Here is a 16,225-nt window from a genome sequence, read left to right on the forward strand (position 1 = left end):
AGTCTACATTCAACAAAAAGTGGAACAGGGCTTATATATTGCTGCCATCTATACATGTATCTTTGGTGCTCCTTAAAAACATCCCAAGAACAAACAAGGTATATCGTGACCAGAGAAGGTTTGCTTGGTCCTCTGACAGTTTGGAGAAATAGACCATTATGGTTGACTGTCTCCTTGCCAGTAGAGACTTCAGTCTCATGTCAACTAAGACATCATTGACCTTGGAAATTGCCTAGGCTAGCAGTTTGTTTCCTTGCCAGTGAGAAAGTGCCGCTAGCTTCCCAACAAGTTCCAGTGCCTGTTTCACAGGTGTAACTTCTGGACATTGCAGGGGCTGGTCATATTCCTCATCGTCGTCGGCTATCTCGCACACCTGCTCTTCCTTGGTAGACGCAGCAATAGCTTCTTGTCGTATGACTTCTCTCCAATTCCAAAGTGTGGTATCCATTGGTAGCTCAAAGGCCTCAGCCTCATCATCGAATGTTGACAGTCTAGTCCAGGAGAAATATGGCTTAGCAATTCAAGAATATCCATCAGTTCTTTGGCCTCAAACAGGTCATCATCTTCTTCAGCACTGAGATTTTCAACAGGATACATCCCAACTTTCTTGAAACATTTGGACATGACTGCAGCTGGAACCTCTTTCCACGTGCTTATCACCCATCATACAACCATCAGCAAATTAACGGACTTGACAATGAGAGCCAAACAACGTCAAGGATGCGAATGCAGTTGCTATAGTAAGGCCTAGTTTAGAACATTGCGGTCTTGAAACCACAGCCAAAGAACACGCTAACACAGTGACTGGTTTAGATGAGATACTTGGTCACATTCCTTTGAGGATGGCTGTATTTGTCACCAAGTTTTTAAAGCGCAGAACAAATAAAGGGAAAGTTATTATAACAGGCAAACATGTCGACAGGGGAGCTGGGTACAGCTTGGAAACTCTCTTTTTTCATGGTAATGTTGAAGAATCATTACCGTTGCTGAAGTCCAAGCTTGATTAGCTGGGATATAGCGCTCAGTAAACTCAGTGATTGAAAACAGAAATGTAGTGTCACCATAATGTGACACTACAAAATGTTACTCATCGGACTCTTTATTTGTCAAACAAACAGACAGTTCTCCGTTGATTAATTGCAAATTAAAGACAAATTTCATTGCCAAGTGTCAGTTATTACACCTGGAGTGTCTGCTTACAAGAGAGCATAAACAAAAGAAAACTCCAATTTTTCATTTTCAAAAGTGTCCACGTCCACTTACGAGAGAGTGTCTGCATACGGGAATGTGCAAATACAGAGTTTGACTGGGAGGTAAAAAGAGGAATTGAAAACAGTGTCGGAAAGTAGTACTGTCCACTTATGAGAGTGTCCATTAGCGGAGAGTTGACTGTAATAATTTTATTGTTGATTACGCAGTCCCAAGAGGTTACTGGCCTCTTGGTAGGATTGTTTAAGTTTTTCCTGGACATAACAACATTGTACGATCGGCTGAAGGAAAGACCAAGCTTGGTGCAATGAAACATCCTGTAACTAAATTGGCATTACTTGAAGATCATTTGCCCAATTAGATGGGTTGAACAAGGGGGGAGGATCTTACCACCGCAGAACTATAGGTTTCTATCTTCAATTGGACTTGACATTACGTGGACCTTATATGAAGTGCTTTAAGTAAGAAACTCTGTAATCTGGATTATGCAAATGGTTTAAGTCATGTAGAATTTTTGGCTTTGTAAAAACTGGCTGGAGTTATGGAATAAATCACAGTCAAAAACCTACAAATGTTGTTGAGTTGAAGTATGGCAACAATTATTGTGAATAATCATTATATAAACCTAAGTTTACACATAAGCTTAAAAAATTTAAAGGCTAAAACACAGTCCATGAATGTAGTAGTAACCTTAATAGACATAATCATAAAGTGCAGTTGCTATCGGGAGAGCCGCTATGAGTACAATGTAGCTCTATGGGATTGCTTTGCCAAAATGATCTACACTGTACTTACTAAAAAGAACAGGTCGGAACAACATCACTGTTACGAAAACATGCTTGCCAAGACACACACCTAAAAACATGTATGCAATTGCATACGTGTGTCTAGTGCTAGCTAGTTGTTTCTATGCATCTTGAGTACATGTAGTTGCAGTAATCAGCAGTATCTTCTTTAAGGCCATTGGTGAAGGAGTGTTTTGTGGCCAAAGGCCTTTGTGTTACATTTGGGATGAATTGATTCTCATTGTGGGAATTTGTAATATATTGACGCATTGCAATTGTAAGAGAGCATGTAAGCAACGAACATTAATTACAAACGAGAAATGTACAACACAACACTTCTATTAACCAGAAACTGCTCAATATCTTTTAACAAAACATGTGCATATAACTTGTATTATACATGTAACTGACTGGCCAGTGCAAACAACAGCATGTCATGGGTTAAGTTATGGGTTTACAGTACCACTCAGAACTAAGCGAACCAAAATTCGCTTTAATAATGCAGTAACAAGCAAGTAGATTAATGTGCACGTACGTTTTGCTCCATTAGACTGCGTTTTGTCTTTGCGATATAGCGCATTCAAGTTAATGCATTAGTATGTATGAGCTTGGTTATTGTTCATTGCTGTTGTTACCTTTTGAACGACAACATTTGATATGAATGTCGTGTTTTCAAGGAGCGGACAAGTTCTAATTCTTTTGTACTGGCTGAATATTAAACTGCCTAAAATAAACGGATAGTAAAAGGATAATAAATGGAGAGTAGATACCTTTATAAAAGCATTAAATGTTTCCTAGAAACATTTTAACAGTAACTGAATCTCAGCATTGAGCGGCTTGGCAAAGCATTCGAACAGTTAGCAAAAATTTTATAACAGATGACTTGAAGTGTTTAAATGGTTATCTCATGTGTTCAAACAGATGACTTCAAGCATTTGAATGTTTAGCTAAACTTTTCAAACAGTCAACTTTTTGATTGAAGGGTCACTGACTTGGCACACAGTCAGCAAAATAGCCAAAATACATTGAATTATAAGCGCTTGAAAGCAGTAAGAATGATTGTAACTAATCATTAGTAAACTGGATAGATGATATAATTCAATTCAAAGCAAATTCAATTCAATTTAATTGTGACGCAAGTAAAAAACTTTTCCTGGACGGGGTAGGGAAGGTTTGCTCATAGCCTAAAATGTCACTCCTTGGATGATGACTGACATGCATTTCGAGCTCTATATACTGTCCACAACCTCAGTATGATTCAACACAAAATAGAAAACAGGGGACTGATTACCAGAAAGGTATGTTTGGTATAATATAATTCTAACACTGTAAACAAAGCGGCACATCGCATACCGTAGTTTTACGTGAATTCACATGACCCAAACACAGCTGTTCTTCTTTTCATTTGACCACCACAGTTTTTCATTTCGATTCTTTTGTTTTTGATAAAAGAAGGAAACAAAAATATGTACTAAGTTAAGCTAACTTTAAAAACTCAACATGCAACAAAACATAAGACATAAGACAGTTGTAAATCAAGCTTTCGCGAACGAGACACCAACTTGATTTATTTACATGCATATCACGGTTTCCTGTTCAGTTCCACAAGTTGTTTTACCGTTCCATTCTGTCTGTCTTCTGAACTCTGTAGCTTCTGGTTAACACTGTCTTTGGTCGTCTTAACAATAAGTTTAAAATGTTTGCTAAAACGTTTTTATAATGGTTCTAAGAGTTTCTTAATGGATATGGAATACGCTTCCAGTTAAACCGTTAAAACGGATTCAAAGATTTCTTAACAGATTGCTTTTGCCGTTTAAATGGATGCTTGGATTTTTCAACGGATTGCTTTAGCCATTTTAATGGATACCAAGATGTTCTTAACTGATACCTCTTTCTGTTTTATCGGATACAAAAAAGTTATGAACAGTTGGGAAAGCAATTCAAATGGTTTGACTGTAAGGATAAACGCTTCGCCTAACGCTTGAAACAGTTTTCATGAAACATTTAAACAGATTACAAACAGATAACAAATGGATGATAAATCTTTTTATCCGTTTAACGCATAAGGGCTAGTGCACATTTTCCTTTGTAAGTTCACATATTGCGTATAAAGAGATCTTATCAACTTGGTTCAGATGGCTTTTTGCCAGTAGAGCTTTTTATTATCCTGTTAAGGAATCCTGACTTACGTGAATCTTTCAATTTCAATTTGTAATTGAAACAAGTATATATAATGAAACAAACATACTGTCTAATTCTGGGTAGTATAAGAAAATGAAATAAACATCAATTTGAGAATGTCCATTTATTTGGTTGATGGATGATCTTTCAAGGCATGTAACCATTGTATTTCCAATCAAAACCTTTCAGAAACCGCTCAAAATCCTGCAAGATTCTTAGTGAAAAGAAAGGTAGAAATCTGAGAAAACATTGCGGCTACTCACCAACATACCAGGTATGTGATTATCCAAACAATGTCATGTCATGTCAAAGAGTGTGGGAAAACAACACTGCAATGTCCTTCGCGCAGTCAGCGGTTAGAGATTGTATTCATTTGTAACGCTCCGTAATGCTCCCATAATGCTATCTTTCTGCTAGTAAATTCACAATTTTTTCACTCCAACAGTGGTATCAAATTAAACGGAACCAAGTTTAAACAGTAAAAGTAGTTATTTTCATTAATACTTGCGTTTTAAAGGTGAAAATCAATTAAAAGAACTCAAGCAAATCTGGAGGTTTTTTCGGCCTTGCTTCGTTAGATCTGAAAAGTCACGGACTATCTTTCTTACTCACAAGTTTACTAACTTACTCACTAACAGACCCAATGACATACCAGTAACCACAAAAAATCTGTACATTGGTTTCAGAGCCATCTTTTTGAAGAAAAGGACACTCATGAGTAGACTTTCTTATGGTTATCATGGCTAGCAGCATAGCTCATGGGCACATACGCATTCTAGTAAATGCGGCCTTAATTTACAGCGTACATCTTTGCTATTGGCTATGTTATGGTTAATTGGCACCTGTCAAAACAAGGTATCTGCTGAACAAGATCACACGACCATATCGCTGGCTCAAGTTTGATGCCTATTAATGCTAACCCAGGATTGAAATTTAACTGAAGTATAAATTTTTCTTGTATAAAAATGTTTTTAGTGCTTTTGTTTTGTGTAGTTTGAGATTATTCAAACTCAAAACAGAAGGCCAAACAATATAAACAGAAAACCTCACCACAGAGTTACAAACTCAAATCAAAATTCTCGTTTATCCTGGGTTAGCTCAGTCAGGCTTTGAACATGAGAATAATGGGGCTCCGCATGGCACGTATTTTTCGAATTTGTTTTCGCTGTTGCTAAAGCACTTGACACCAAAAACGCATTTTGCTATTACAGAAAACAACGTAAAATAGAGACTGTAGTTGTTATAAACTGGAACCACGTTTGCAACAGTCATGAAAACGAGACTAGAGTAAACTTGGCTTAAGAAATGTCAGCTTATGATATACTAAACATAACAGCTTTAAGAGGTGCACAAACGAGTGGAGCTACATTTTACTGACAAAGAATTTTCAACTGAGAATATAAAATGTTACCATTAACAATGAAAAACCTACTAGGCATACCTCGTCAGGTGTTAGTTCGCTCATTTACACAGATCTCCTTATCTTGAACAGAACGTAGCACTATATAACGTTTCCACCTTCTTGAATTTTCTTCAGTGTTGCACTTGCAGTGTCGCGTTGGTTGATGAAAAAAAGATATTCTTGCGCCCGCGGTTAATCTGACGTTTACATTTGGTTATTCATGTCACGCGCTTCCGGTCCATGCGCAAAGGGTCGTGCAAAGGCCTGTCGGGATAGCATATACTCGGTTTCCCTCACATCCATTTTACGAGAAGGTTGGCGTTGTCTCGCGTCTGTTTTAAACATTATTGTAAGCAATCATGAGCAGAGACAGAGCTCCAAGGGTTTTTCTTGGTCGTCTACCTCGGGATATCAAGGAAAGAGACGTTGAGAAGTTTTTTCGAGGATTTGGACGTATCCGAGACATAAATTTGAAGAACGGATTTGGCTTTGTGGTACGTACAGATAGGTCTGTAATTATTTATAGCTTAAGTCTTCATATAAGCACACAATTACTTTCCCAAGGACGTCTGTTATAAACGAATGTGGTGTGTGTATGAACCGTTTTCCCTAAAGTCCTTTTAGCCATGTACACGTAGATTGTATGATTGAACCTTCTCAAATAATGTGTTAACTTCTCTAAGGACAATGCCTACCTTTGTCAGTGCGCACACGTTCTCTGCATCATGCAAAGCATGGTTTACACACCACAAGCTAGGGTTGAAATTGTCATAATCAACTGCACCACCAGGGGTCCGTTTCTCGAAAGCCCTGGAAACTTTTCGGGCCCATAAAGCCATAGCAAAATCTCGAACCTTACGATTACAGAGCTGTTTTATTCACATATTCTTAATATGAAGGGAAGTTCCCTTCGTACAAGAAGTTTCAGGTGTATACACTTCTCTGTTTTTAGATACAGATGGACTAAGAATGGCTTTGCGGACCCAAAAAGTTTCCGGGGCTTTCGAGAAACGGGTCCCAGGGCCGAGCTGTTCAAATGTTGGTTAACGCTAACCCAGGATTAAAAGTTAACTATTATTAATTTTTCTTGTATAAAAGTGTTTTTTACTGCTAACATTTTGTGTAGTTTAAGCTTAGTCAAGTTCAAAACTGAAGGACAAACATTATAAACAGAAAACCTCACTGAAAAGTTACAAAACTGAAATCAAAATCCTTGTTAATCGTGGTTTAGCATAATTGAGCTTTGAACAACCAGGCCCAGGATAGCAGCATATTGCCAACCACTAACGGTTAATGGCTTTCAGCTGAAAAACCAACTGTTATCTCAGGGTTTGAGCCAGGCCAGACAATTGCACAAATCCCACAGTGCAATTGAAATCATCCCTTAAAAAATCGGCTAAGGGGACAATTTTTTTTCCTTTAAACTCATCACAAATAGATGAGCTTGGGAACTGGTGCCTGAAAGGTTAGCGGGGAGCAGAAGCCATAAGCGGAAGGGGAGGTATCCAACTGGCACCGTCACACTGAATGGATCAGTGGAAACAACTTACCTGACCCATACTTACCTAGAGACCAGCAACCAAGAGGGATAAAAGTTAGAAACTCTCAAAGCAGGTTGTTTCCTGCAGACAAGAAAATGCACATCAAAATTGAAAGATCTTATATTCCGCTGAAGTTACATTTAAGATCAATTGTTCGATTACCAATCATAATGTCACACAAATTAAGATATATCAACTGTTAAAGCTGTTAAATAAAAAAAAATGAATAAATCAGTGGAAAACCTTTCTGCTGAATTTTACTACTGTGGGAGGCAACGATTCTGATTGGCCAGCCTGTAATTGTAAGTCAACAAAAAGAGTCAACACAGTCTTTTCATCTGGGATCTGTCTAGGTTTTTTACGAAGGCACGGGAAGTTTTGTTTGTAGTTTAAACCAAGTTGTTATGTTAAACATGCCTTAATGTAACAGAAGTTCACATGACATGAGTAATTTAATGCTGCCATGCAAGTTTCACAGTTTCATTGAGTCGCACACAAACATAATCGGTGAAAATCACGAAAATGAACATTATGCAAATTCAAACAATCACTGCGGGCTGTCAACGCAAACAAGAGCCGAAAAGCTGTCCACTAACGCAGGCAATGTTCAAGTTACTTGCACGGTATCTTGATAAGTATTTTTTTTATATACGATATTTGACTAGAAAATCATTTGCAGTACAATCGCAGTAACACTTAGAAATTTTCATACGGCAAGCAAGTTGAAATTTGAGTTTGCTGGAACCGGAAAGAGCTAGAAATATCATTTCACGCTCGCAGGCTGCGTTCTCTAAATTTGGTTGATTCATACACGTGTTGTTTTTCTATGCAACGAATGCTATAGAATTGTGATTCAAGACTTCAACTCCAGACTAACAATTTGGACGTTAAGATGAAATACATAATAAAAGAATAACGGAAGCCGCACGACGCGTGGTATTGTTTATTTCTATTGTTACGAATTCGAGATGTAAATCGCTTTCTCGAAAAATTCTTCAAGCATCTCGAAACTTGATACTCGAAACTCGAAACTCGAAACTCAAGCCTTGAAACTTGATTCTCGATTCTCAACTTACATTTGACTGGTACTGTAATACTCACACTGGAAAATGTAATTTCAGATTATCGACTAAACCTGTACTATGTCAGTTTTCTATAACGAAAAGCTTCACAGAACTTACCTTCACATTCACTTCTTTCGCTTCTTACTCTTTTGCTTAAAAAGTTCACCAAAGAAGACTGTTGTTCAGCCATTCCTTTCAAACTTGCACAAAACACGAATTTTCTCTCAAGAACCAGGCAAAAATGTGTTTGTTTCATACGTCTGGTTGTTTAAACACCATTGCGACAGTGGCGGGACATCGGCTAGCGTAAAAATGTAATGCATTTTTTGTGAATGACATTAAAAGGTCTTAAAAGGAATTTATTTTCAAAGTCAACATCTTTACAAATTTTAGTGTTTACCTTTCGCAAGGATGTAAAGGTAAAATACATTTCGAAACTGCACACTTCGATGCTGATGAAAACAGTATCTTCACCAAGCGCACTGAGTATTTTTTCTCCCGTGAAATGATTACGTGACGTTGTTTGTGATTTAACCTGATAATGCACAAAAGATAAAACCAAGTTGTCGATGATAGTCTTTAAAATACCGACAGTTTTGAATTACACCTTGAACTCTGGCCAAGTAATTTAAAATATAGTGTTGCAAAATGAATCAACGTCACTTTCAAAACTGTGAAATACGAAAACTTTGCGGGCTATCAAATTTTGATAATTAGATAACAAACATTAACAGCGTCGTGTCCAGCGAAAGACGGAATCTGAATATATAAGTTTGATCGCAAATTGGCACTGCTAACTAGAGGTTTGTTTTAAGAGAACATAACTGCAGATCCAGCTAATTTAACAAGCAGAAAAGAGAATGTAAACAAACCAGATGTAAATTTATTCATAGCCACCTTATTTGCATTTTGTACATCACAGCGTGCGCGAGCGAAGTGAGCAGAAAGTTCTTCTGTAAATTGCTCATTACAAAATACATCCAATCCATGAGTGAAACAATAAATAATTTTAACCCGCTCTTTTTTTCCTCTATTTTTAATTGTTATTGAAATCAGCCATTTTTTCTCGCTTATCCCCGCCAATTTGCAGCCAGCGAAAACCTCCAAGTAGACAGCGATTTCGCAGGTCGCCGGCGCGTTTTGACATCCCTGAGGAAGTGTTTGCTATCAGGTGGTTTTCATTCTATGGTGCCCTGGAGACACTGTACCACACTTGGCTGTCTCTTGTGGCCTACCTGGAATCATGTCCCAACAGTGATGATAAAGCCTGTGGATTCAAAAGCAACCTAAAGAGTTCAATTGTCGAGTTGTCACCCTCTACATGATGATGGATGTGATTCCTAGTCTCACATTCATGAGCCTTGCTTTGCAAAAGGAACAGCTGAGTCGAAAGTAAATTTCTCCATGTTTGAACTGCGATGATGCCTAAACAAAACAGGCAACAGTAATCAAATAGCAATGCCAAGCAGTGCCTAAACTAAACTGAACAGGCGATAGTTATCAGGTGGAAATGCCACGCCATGCCTAAACTGAACAAGCAAACAATTATGCCACATCAAACCTATTAAAGTTAAATGGGTAAATATAATCACATAGAAATCCATGCCACATGTAAACTAAACTGGCAACTGGACAGTAATCAAATAGCAATGCCATGCCGTGCCTAAACTATAAACAGAAACAAGCACCTGCTTCTCCTCAAGATGCCAATGCAGGAGGCAATTTTTTTGGAAATAGGTTCGATATGTATGTTCCAAGTTAAGTTTTCATCTGTATATACTCCAAGAGATTTTGTAAATTCTACTTGTTTAATAGAATTACTGTCGATAGTAAAAGACGGGAGTCTATTCATTTATATTTGTATAGAGTGATCATTTATATAGAGTGTAAAGAGGAGAGGTCCAAGGATTGTACCTTGAGGACTACCACAAGTTAAAGGTTGGCTATTTGAGAGAGAGCCATTTACAAAGCATTTCTGTGTACGATTATCCAAGTAGGATTTAAACCAGTTAGACGAGTTGCTTCTGACACCATAGGCTTTTAATTTAGATAGCAGTATAGAGTGATTGCTGGTGTCAAAAGCTCTCTTCAGATGTAGAAAAATTACTGCATTAACATTACCTTTATCGATATTGAAAGCCCAAGTATCAGTGGCTTCGAGTAAGGCAGTAGCAGTGGAGTGAAGTGAACGAAACCTTGACTGATTACAGGAAATTAGATTATTCTCAGTTAAATATTCGATTCTCTCAGAGACCTTAGCTACAACAGGAATGATAGAAATAGGGCAGTAGTTATTTAAATCGGAACATTCTCCCTGTTTAAATAAAGGAATTACTTTTGTGGACTTGCATTCAGTAGGAAAAACACCGGATACAATAGACTTATTGAAAATGGCACAAAGAGAACTTGCAACCAGATCAGCACACTCGCGAAGAAGTCGTGCCCAGATTTTATTTAGTCCCGTCGCTTTAGATTTACAAAGTTTAGATAATAAAGAAAAAACTGTTGAACAGTCAGTGTTTTTGAGTTCGAATCTATGTTCGGTCTCCTTAACATAATCTAGGTAAGACAGAGTGTCTCCTTTCTGTTGGATGGCATTGATAAGTTTCTGTCCAATACTAGAAAAATGATCATTAAAAGCAGACGAAAGTTCCAGCGGATCGCTAATGCTACTGTTATCCAGTTTAATCTCTTTAACAGAAGAGCTGTGGATTTTCCTCGAAGTAAGTTCATTAATTATTCGCCAAGTCATATGGGAATTACCTTCGTTTTCACACAACGCATTTTTGAAGAATTTTTCCTTGGCTTGTTTGATTTCACTGTTTACAGCGTTGTGACATTTTTTAAATATCATCCAGTCACATGCATTTCCAGAACGAATGGCCTTCACTTTGAGAACATCTTTATAATGCATTCTTTTCTTCGACTGAGGTGTGATCCAGGGTGATTTAGATGCCCGAATGCATTTTGTACGCAGTGGGGCATGCTTATCAACGCATTGAAAAATAGATTTTTCCAAATGTCCCACTTTGTTTGGGTCATCATAACTGTTTACCCTGTCCCAATCTTGTGTTAAAATATCATAGCGAAACCTGGCGGAGTCAAAATTGCTGAATTTCCTATAAGTTAATGTAGAGTGGCCTTTAGGTGAATTGATGGAGATCTTACGGAATACACAGATGAGACTATGGTCACTTACGCTTACATGGGACACACCAGCGGAAACAATATTATTCTGACAATTTGTAAAAATAACATCAATCAGAGTAGTAGATGTGTGAGTAATGTGAGTTGGACTATCTATTAGTTGGTGAAGATTATAAATATCAACAATATTGGTTAACAACACTGTGCTGATATCAGGAAGCGGAGAAGCCAAATTACAGTTAAAGTCACCCGTGAAATAGAATTCAACGTTCTCCGCATCAAGCTTGCCAACAAAGGATTTAAAATGAGAAAATATCTCAGTTGATGAATTAGGAGGCCTATACCAGGTAGCAATAAGAAAGGGTTTAGATCGAGGTGTACGAATCTCGATGTATGTTTTCGAGGTGTATATCACTTAGATCAGGGCGTAAAGAGAAATTTATATTAGATCGCACATAGATGCAACCTCCCCCACCAAATCTACCGTTACATTCACGATCGCGGCAAATGATATCATAACTGGGAATGTAAACCTCGTCGTGCTGACAGAATCATCGAGCCTCGTCTCATGAATAGATAATATATCAAGAGGGTTATCAGAGAGCAAACCTCTCAGCTTGTCAATGTGTTTCGACAAACTTGCAATATTTAAGGAGGCTAATTTAAAGCCACGCATTGAAGGTAAAAAGGCAGAAGACTCACGAGATAAATTTGAATTCTCTTCCGCTACAGAGATTGCATCGGCCCTAGAAGACTCGTAAGAGAAATTGAAATTTTCTTTGGCCGCAGAGGTTTGATCGGCACCCTTGGAAATAGGAATTCAGTGCATGGAGCTATTATCTAAGGCATTCACAAAGTTACTAAAAAGGATGTTATTACCTTTTTCATTGAGATGTAGTCTGCTCTTATTTAGACAATTTCTGTTGATGTTTTGATGTTTAATCATTCTCCAGTCATTTTGATTACAGTATTTCATAAGGCGCTTGTTAACAGCTTTCACAGCATCATTTGGAACATTATCTGATCTTGACACCAGCTCCAATAAGATAACTTCAGCATTGGATTCCATTTCAATTTTCCTGGCAAGGTCCATAATGTTCTCAGCTACCACGGTTGGAGTATGGTCACGTAGGTCGTTCATTCCCACGTGGAGAATAATCTGTTGAGGGCTCTTGTCGACAGTAGGCATTAGGTAAAGATTTAACAACCACACGATGGCCGACGTTCCTACCCAGCCTCCGTCCCTGTATTTGTTTTATCATAGAATCGCCCACCAAGACAGTTGTGAATGACTTGTCTGCATTACTAGAAGGTGTAGAATCTATCACCGAATCCTCATGTCTCAGGGGCTCAAAATGATTCCGATGGTTGACATGTTGAGTTGGATCTCGAGGTTTCGATTTCTTTGTCTTCTCGCCGCCAGAAACATTTTTGAACTGAGACCTGTTATCATCACCTACCTGATCAGAACGGGATATTGGCCTATCGTCTGACAAGTTCATTAAATCTTTCGTAACAATTTGTAGTGCAGTTTTCAAGGAATCCCTCTCTTCAGTAAGCTTTTTCGCTGCGTCAATTTCTTGATTCAACCTTGTCCTCAAGATGCAAATTTCGTCATTCAAGTCTTGGTTCTTTTGTTTCAAAGAGTTGATGAGGTCATAAATCACAATGGAAAAAAAATACAAAAAAAATAAATGACAATGGAACCAAATTTAGCACCATTAGGTTTTAATGTCCTGAACAATTGAAAGTAGAATCAGTGCGTCTGGCAGGTCACGTGACATTTAGCGGAAAATAGCCTTTACTTGAGGGATTGGTGGTGGTTTTTAGTAATATCCAGCAAAAACACATTTTAGATGTAGGTCAATTATTTGCATCTTCTCACGTTTGGATCTTCCCTCATTCTGTAGAAAAAAATTATAGGGATAAAGGTCATTTATTTCAACAAAATTTGACTTTGATCATTCATATCTTCTAAAATATGAAATGAAGGAAGATTATTCCAAACGTAGCGAGGTAGATTATTTAAATTTGCATCAAAAATGCTCATTTATTGTTCAATATAGTTAAAACTCATGACCAATTCACTGATTAACTAAATTTTAACAAATTGGTCATATGATCAAAACAAAATTTTAGCTCAGTGAAACAAATATAACAAGAGTTATAGCTTCCCAAGGCCTTTAAACTGCTTGAGGACACCATCCCTAAGCTTGCATACATGTATACGAGCAATGTTTTAACCCAAGGTGAATTGTCACTTACGTAATTACGTGTACATGTTATTTTGGGGAAATTGTCAGGAATTTGAAGATTATAAAGATGCTGATGATGCTGTTTACGAAATGAACCACAAGGAATTCATGGGAGAAAGGTATGTCAAATTAAGAACTTTTTATCCCTTTCCTTTTCGGTGAGGATTCCATGTTTCACACGATAGACATTGTATGATTAATGAAAGGTAAACCTATAAACATGACCACTTAAACAGTTTTGTATGATTAAACTATGTCTCATCTGCTCAATAAAGCTTTGCCAACAATACCATGTAAGCCTTAAGGACTGACCAAACGTACTCAAATGGGCATCACTCAACTTGCATTGACGTAGGTTGGGTGGCCAAACAGTGAAAAACTTACGTTGACTTGTGTGCAAATTTGATCTCAACCAAAGTAAGTGCCAGTCAACATAAGTGCTCACAAGGCCTGACCAAAGAGAGTTGCAAGTAGACCCAAGTTTACAACTTGCACCTACCTGAGAGTCTGTTTACACAGTCCACAAAGTACAAGGAACGCCATATTTTTGCAATATTTGTCCCAGGGCTAGTTAACAACGTACAGTACCGCTCAAAAGTAAGTTACCACCATCTCACAAGACTCCTCTCGAAAGAAACAAGACGAGTACGAGACGTGACTCGTTTCTCGCGAGTGCACTGGAAGTACCAATACTTTGCATTCATTGGTATTCGAAACCTGTTTTGTGTATAAGACGTCTGTATCGTATCATATCGATTAGCGCGGTAGACACGATTTTCGTTCTCATCAGCAGTGCATGTGTACCGTGTGTGTATTATAAATTCTCAAGCGTCCAATATTATTTCATATACATCGGCCAAACCTTTTCCAGCCAGACGTGCTTAACACTTAGTTTTTGTAAATACATGCATGATAAAAGTTGAAGGTATCTGAATCGTCAGCAACAGTCACTCGTGTTTACAAATATGTTTTACAGTTGTATCAATTCTCGTATTGTATAGATCTTAAACCAAGGTTTGTTTGCAACCCTAAACAGGATTCATACAGTTGATAATCAACATGTAGTGTTCATGAAACAACATGTAGAGTTTTGTCACATGCAATTTACATGTTGCAAGTTAAAGCCACGATCGTGATCAATAAGTCAACACAGCAGCGCCACCCCTGCTCCCGACTGATTTGTTGGGAAACTCAACTAACTTTTTATCCAAAAATTTTGACCATGCAAAACGACCCTAAGTGATCCATCGAATAACTTAAAATTCAAACTTGTGAATACATGCTTTGCACATGAGGCCTCGATTAACTTTTTATTCAAAGGTTGTGAACATGTGAAACCACACTTGGATCATAAATCACTTCCCTTCACTTATTTATTCAAACTTGTGAACGCTCACTTTGCACATGAAATCTTGACTAACTTTTTATTCACACTTGTAAACATGCGACACCACGCTTTGATCATGAAACCTCGAATAACATTTTCTTCAAACTTGTGAACATGCAAAACCATGCTTTGATCATGAAACCTCAACTAATTATTACTCAACCCTGCATCAACCGATATATAAAATGTTTTCTCACATACCGTTCGAAATCTTCTCTGTCGAGCAACAAAAATTCTATCTGCTAAAGAGAGAGTATTGTACCATTTGAAAAAACGATTTATACCAAATAGAACCGGCGATGTTTTTGCCCCAGAGCTTTGCAAAACAAACTTCATTGGGGTATTAAATTGACTGCAGCTAAACAGAACTTTCCCTTGCAGAAACATTGACTTCATGTAAATGTGGCATCACATAAACAGTATTAGAAACTCCTGTCTTCAAAGATATAGTATTTTGGCGTTTGAATGAACGATTTATGCCAAATAGAACTTTACATATTTTAAGTGTTTGCCTTGACGTTTTGGAGAACAATAAAGTTCATTTATGTTGTTGACTCGTCGACGCGTACCAGTAGGAAGAACTCGCGCCAGCAGAACAATTTAAAACTAATGTAAACGGCGCATCTCAGAAACCTTGATAAAAAACTCCTGTCTTCAAAGATATAGTATTTTGGCGTTTGAATGAACGATTTATGCCAAAGAGAACCGGAGATATCATTTTTTCAACAACTTCCATGACGCTTTTATGGCTCCCATTTATAAACAATTGACTCGCCGGTGCATGCCAAAAGCCGGAACATTTTTCTCCTACACAAAATTAAATGTTTGTTTGAGTTAGTGGTTATTGAAGAGCGAGCAAATGTAGGTAACTGAATCATTCGGAGTGAGCAAGATTCACAAAATCAACTCTTTGCCCCCATGATCGCATGAATTGAAACGCACGTAACTCTACTTGTAGTTACGTTCGATGTTCGATATTACCTTTGTTCAATATGAATCGAGCAAAAGATCGATGCATGTTTTGTTTGACGGTCCCATCGATTTGACAAGGAACTGCAGAGCAGCAATCATTACACAAAACCGGTTTTTTATGCATAATATATGCCATACTAAAGGCTTCAGTGATTCTCGAGAGAAACGAGACGCGTCTCGCAAGAAACAAGAAATGTATCGAGAGAAAGGAGACGAAAGGTGGTAACTTACTTTTGAGTGGTACTGTAGTGTGTGCTAGGTTTAAAGATATTAGAACCTCTC

General features: G+C 37.8%; 2 protein-coding genes across 5 annotated transcripts in view; one reads left to right on the plus strand and one right to left on the minus strand.

The window, feature by feature from the left end:
- The window catches only part of LOC110057937 (ubiquitin conjugation factor E4 B-like), a 320,893-nt gene extending 315,126 nt beyond the window's left edge, over nucleotides 1-5,767 (minus strand). For all 3 annotated transcript variants that reach the window (XM_089283777.1, XM_089283778.1, XM_089283776.1), the window contains exon 1: nucleotides 5,617-5,767. In XM_089283777.1, the coding sequence (XP_089139903.1) occupies nucleotides 5,617-5,640 (24 nt within the window). In that variant the 5' untranslated portion in view covers nucleotides 5,641-5,767. The remainder of the gene's footprint in view (nucleotides 1-5,616) is intronic.
- Nucleotides 5,768-5,852: 85 nt separating this feature from the next.
- Nucleotides 5,853-16,225, plus strand: part of LOC110057959 (serine/arginine-rich splicing factor 6-like) — a 32,357-nt gene continuing 21,984 nt past the window's right edge. For both annotated transcript variants that reach the window (XM_089283804.1, XM_089283805.1), the window contains exons 1-2: nucleotides 5,853-6,071; nucleotides 13,633-13,703. In XM_089283804.1, coding sequence (XP_089139930.1) covers nucleotides 5,937-6,071; nucleotides 13,633-13,703 — 206 coding nt within the window. In that variant the 5' untranslated portion in view covers nucleotides 5,853-5,936. The remainder of the gene's footprint in view (nucleotides 6,072-13,632; nucleotides 13,704-16,225) is intronic.

Source organism: Orbicella faveolata, unplaced genomic scaffold, assembly GCF_042242905.1.
Source record: "Orbicella faveolata isolate gen_17 unplaced genomic scaffold, um_ofav_v1 contig_12, whole genome shotgun sequence".
NCBI lineage: Eukaryota > Metazoa > Cnidaria > Anthozoa > Scleractinia > Merulinidae > Orbicella > Orbicella faveolata.